The sequence below is a fragment of the Sinocyclocheilus anshuiensis genome, unplaced genomic scaffold, assembly GCF_001515605.1.
Source record: "Sinocyclocheilus anshuiensis isolate Anshui unplaced genomic scaffold, SAMN03320099.WGS_v1.1 scaffold1333, whole genome shotgun sequence".
Taxonomy (NCBI): Eukaryota; Metazoa; Chordata; class Actinopteri; order Cypriniformes; family Cyprinidae; genus Sinocyclocheilus; species Sinocyclocheilus anshuiensis.
Genome location: NW_015552620.1, coordinates 1 through 5,469, shown reverse-complemented (window position 1 = coordinate 5,469; position 5,469 = coordinate 1). Strand labels below are relative to the sequence as shown.

The 5,469-nt window shown below is 35.5% G+C and overlaps 1 protein-coding gene across 1 annotated transcript in view; it reads left to right on the top strand.

Annotated features, from left to right (window-relative positions):
* Positions 1-2,154, top strand: part of LOC107666233 (cytochrome c oxidase subunit 7A-related protein, mitochondrial-like) — a 5,093-nt gene extending 2,939 nt beyond the window's left edge. The window contains exon 3 of the mRNA XM_016457456.1: positions 1,546-2,154. Coding sequence (XP_016312942.1) covers positions 1,546-1,689 — 144 coding nt within the window. The 3' untranslated portion in view covers positions 1,690-2,154. The remainder of the gene's footprint in view (positions 1-1,545) is intronic.
* Positions 2,155-5,469: the final 3,315 nt, after the last annotated feature.

The following is a 5,469-nucleotide window of genomic DNA, read 5'->3' as shown; positions in this document are numbered from 1 at the left end:
TAGATTTTTACGTGCACCTCTAGTTTTCTCTTCCTCTTCTCTAAAGCAGCGCAGCATGGCCTCGCCCCCGATAATTATTGACATTTTTATAACCTTTTTTAAAACAAACAGCAATACAAAAAGAAATGTTTTAATTTAACCACTGTATTTATAATTAACACTATTTATTGAGACAAACAACAAATATTTTTTAGTTTTAACAAACACAATAAAAATTTCAGCATGTGTTCGTGTTTGTGTGTGCTGTCTGCGTCACTCATAGCACGTGCCTATATTGTGCACTATATCAAAAAAAAATTATATCGATACCGAAGAAGGTGTACCGTCGATAAATATCGATACCGTTTTATCGCCCAGGCCTATGTTGACATAAGCAACACTTCAAAATGTAGTTGTATGAAAACATTACATTGTACAGTTTTTATATAATTTTTTTTTTACAATTATATAAACCTTTAAAGGTGACTGTCATAACTTTTTCATGATAGATTTATTCAAACATTCAATAAGTGAGATGTCACTAACAGGTTACTTAAAAATATAATGTAATATAGTGCCTATGTTTAGCAAAATGCTCATCTAGATTTTTAACGGGATTATGGATATTGAATGTTTTTTCCTGAGGTAAATATAACGTTACATGACATTGTGTTTCAAATCAAAATTAACAAAGCACAAAGCTTACTGCGATTATTGGATGGGAGGCACACTACAAGTGATGTTTAGGGAGGTTTTGTTCATGCAATCGACATTGGTTCATCCAGATGAAGATCGATCAAAATCGATTAATCATTATTTTCAGCCCAGCCAGTGTCATTCACACAAACACCAAACACCATCATGGTAACACACATGAAACTGAAATAATGCAATAAACATTAATTTAACAACATTAGGTGTAACACCCAACCCTATTATACAAAACTGATAAGAAAAAACTAAGAAACCGTTATTTCAACAAAACATCAAATTTGAAATGTAACGCAGGGAATTCTGGGAATGTCAATTTACGGTTATTCACTGTAAATTATACGGTCTTTTTCACTTCCAAAAACTGACTCCCAGGTAATGTCCAATACATGTAATGTCCAATACAGTTTTTCACCATATATTGTAGGGGAATTTACCGTTAACCATTTAACAGGTTTTTACTGTAGCATTTTAACAGTCTTTTACCGTTAAATTCACGGTAATTTTTTTACAGTGTCGAGTGAATCAATTGCCACCATCTCGATCTGGATTCCTGCAGGTCTCGTTCTTGACAAATTAAATGATTTATGTAGACCCAACGTTAACCATTTAACAGGTTTTTACTGTAGCATTTTAACAGTCTTTTACCGTTAAATTCACTGTAATTTTTTTACTGTGTCGAGTGAATCAATTGCCACCATCTCGATCTGGATTCCTGCAGGTCTCGTTCTTGCCAAATTAAATGATTTATGTAGACCCAATGCAAATATATATGTAAATTGATTGTTGTATTTCAGAATTGAACAAGCAGCAAAAATCTATTTTTTGTGTGTTAAACAATATGACCTGTTACAGAAAACTGATGGAGCACCGGTTCACCTGAAGCGTGGAGTCATGGACAAGATGCTGTATAGGACCACGATGGGCTTGACGATTGGCGGCACCCTCTACTGTTTAATGGCCCTCTATATTGCTGCCCAGCCCCGAAAACCACAGTGACCTGCCCTGCCTCTGCCCTGTGTTAAATGCAGTATATTGTAATTATTATGGTTGGAGTGATGACAGATTTTTGTCATTTTGCTCTAAAAGACTGTGACAGAATTATTTTATTTACCCCAGTATTTTGATTTAACTCACTGGTTATACAAGTACATCTCAGTCAATCTGAGAAGCAGGGTCCGATTTCATTGCATATGTACATTTATTACATACGAGTTTATTGTATCTGGTTTGGTCGATCATTATGTTCTCATAGGGCCATCTGATGAGCCTCTCTTTCTAGACCGTAGTTTACCTTGACGGTCTGTTTTTAACAATCAGGGACATTTAAATAATGCACACACTGATGTACTGACCTATTTGCATCACCTCATATATTTTGAGTAAATGACAGCAAGCTTGTCAGCCTGTAAATGAAGTCCTTGCAATTTGTATCTAGCAGAATAAATATATTTTGTTTGTAAAAAGTGAAAAATGAAAACGTCTTGTGTCATCTTTGTTGAGCTGGAGCAGTCTGGATGGCCTTTGATTATTATCAACAACATCCTGTGGTCTTTGGCTCCGTCTCATCATACAGGATATGAGTCTGATGGGATTGTGAGTGTTATTAGTGTTAATCGATACATAAAAGCTTTTCAAAACCTATAATTCACTGATACTAGATTAGTTCCTTGGGGTACAAAGTTATCAGTCACATTTAGATGCATTTTGGGTTAGGCAACCAGATAATTAACATTTCTATTGATTCTTGACATTAGATTGCAGTATAGTGCAAACTAACAGTGCTGCATAATGCCCACGATTGATTTATGTTTTTTCGAAAAGAGCATTCGTCTTGGATTCATCCTTTACTGTAGTTATGCTGTATTGATTTTCGGTAAACAATGTGCTTAAGGTTTGGTTAAAACCCCGAACCCTTAATATGCCATTTAAATTGAGCCCAAACTACTTAACATACAGACTAGGCTGAATTTAAACTTTTTATAGATCATTTCAGCCTCAAGCCTGTTGTTCAAAATTCTAACCAACAGTGATGTCATTTTAAAATTTCTGTACTGAATTGTTATTAGTCTTGTCCTTTTTTTTTTTGTTTGTTTTTGTTTGCATATACACTGCCATTCAAAAGTGTGGGGTCAGTGAGATTTTTTTATTTATTTTTTTTATAGATATATGAACTTATATTGTTTTTTATAGAAGTTCATATTTAAAGTTGCAAGTAAAGATGTTTAAAATATATTTATAGTATATTTTAAATTAACACCGTATTTTCATTGAGTGTCAAGATGCAGCAAAATAAAGGCAGCACAAGGTTTTTTTTTATTTTTATTATTATTATATATTGTTTTCTTTATTGAAGAAATGCAGCCTTGGTGGCCATAAGAGACAACTGGAAATTATAAATTACATACAATATATTTGTTATTTTAGGATATGTCTGTATTAGCCATTTTCAATATATCCATTGTCCTAACGCATGTCAGCAGGCCGTCTCCATCTCTTTTTGAATCATGCTGCGATGCACAGAGAGCTGGTGCTCAATATTGCCACTGCCTGCAGTTATTGAAGGCCGCAGGGTAATCATACAGCTAAGACTGCCGTGATGGACCCATCTCTCCAGATAGTGATTACAGGACAGAACACAGTGCCCTGGTCACACATCTTTGTTGCCATTAGACCGACAGTCTGGAACTTCCAGACAACAGTGTCATTAATGTTATTTATGCCATCTTATCTCTGTTTGCTATCGACCCATACAGCGTAATTGCATATTTGTTAATGCCTATGAGACATGATCATTTATTTGCTTTTTTTTTACTGCTACAGCAGTTCTCATAGCAACACCGATAGTCTGGAACTTCCAGACAACAGCGTCATTAGTGTTATTTATGCCATCTTATCTCTGTTTGCTATCGACCCATTCAGCGTAATTGCATATTTGTTAATGCCTATGAGACATGATCATTTATTTGCTTTTTTTTTACTGCTACAGCAGTTCTCATAGCAACCGACTGGGTGTGATAACTAGCCTGGTAAAACCAAAGCCTCCACAAACAACTTCCCTGACCTCACCTACACAATGGAAAGCTAATGCAGGTGAAACTGGCACACACTAATTGAGAAGCACATCTGCTGTCTTATTTTAGTTCTCATGATATACTGTTTTTCTGCTCCCCAGTGTATGTACTAAATCGCAACCTTTGTGATGCATCGTGTGAAAATAATTTACAGTTTTTAATAAAAAGTGTCCTTGGAATTGATTCATTAAAGGCATGTGCTCTCAGGAAGCTGTGAGCGTTTCAAAGTTTGACGGTATGACAAAAAAAGCACACTGGACCTTCTAAACCAACATTTTGAAGGAAAAATTTAATTAGAAACAGATAGTTCACCCAAAATTAATAATTGTGTCATTATTTACTCACTCTCATGTTGTTCCGAACCTATCTGACTTTCTTTCTTCTGTGAAACTCTAAAGATACGTCTTTTGTGCTTTTTTTTCCCCATACAATGAAAGTCAGTGGAGTCCAATATTGTTTAAACACCATTGATTTCAAAGTATATTATTTTTTAATGTTCCAAAGAAGAACAAGTCAAACAGGTTTGGCCTATCTTTTAAAGCACCTTGTGAGCAGGACTAGAACTTGATCTTGAGGAAACAACATTTGGTATGACAAGATCACGAGAAAAGTTGTCAATGTCAGGATTATGAGAAAATCAAGCTGTGATCGCGACAAGAGTATGAGATTTCAGAGCTTCTGTAATCACTTTAGTGGCTAAATGCCACTGAAAACTTACAAAATTCTGGGGTTCTTGTGGCTCGACCCCCTTTTTTATTTTTCCTTAATTTGAGCTGTTTTACTGGCCGGTCATTAAAAAAAAATCCATATCTCCTCTCTTGAGCCAATAGCCTTATAGCCAGCGTTCTGACATCTAGCATGGTTGCCCACTTTGCCTTCTTTCTGTTCTTTGTACTGTCCTCTATAAATAAAGGCAGAAAATGGCAAAAACAGGTCTATACCTCCTGTTAAACACAGGCTATCTGTTCCAATCGATTCAAGATCTTCTCAGTTGTTCGCTCACAGAAATGACACCCAGGGGGAATGCTGTTACCTAATGATAATTTGTCTCCTGTGTGTAGTTTTTTTGGAAAAAGCTCTCAGCCAGTGCGAGTGCAGAAGTGCTTAGCACAGAAAGTCCCCGCAGAGTCTCTTATGTGACAGTCCTCGGTGGTTAAACGGTGTTGGTAATTTTGAATAAGTACCCTCCAAAATAATTGTGTTTGGTGATTTTGACGAGGTTGCAATGCATTGCAGTATTCAAAGTGTCCAATATTTTAAGAGCATTGCAGGATTTAACACATTAAGCAGTATAATAACCAGCGATGACCTTCAGTGGATCCAAAGGAGATAGCTCTTTCATAATTCAGGTAGTCTTCTCAGTTATATTATATGAACTTTCCTTTAGTGTAAAATGATACCCAACCTAATAAAAACGACAAAAACACATAATAAAATGACAAAAATGTAACTACAATAAAAATAAAAACAGAACATCTAAAAAAAAAAAAAACATTAAAGGGGTCATATGATGCTATTTCAAAGATCATTATTTGGTGTAACAGAATATGTTGACATGCTTTAATGTTCAAAAAACACATTATTTTTCAAATACTGTACATTATTGTAGGTCCTCTATGCCCCGCCTCTCTCAAACATGTCGTTTTCAACAAAGTCCTTGTCCTTGACAAGCGCAGTCTGCTCTGATTGGCCAGCTGACCCAGTG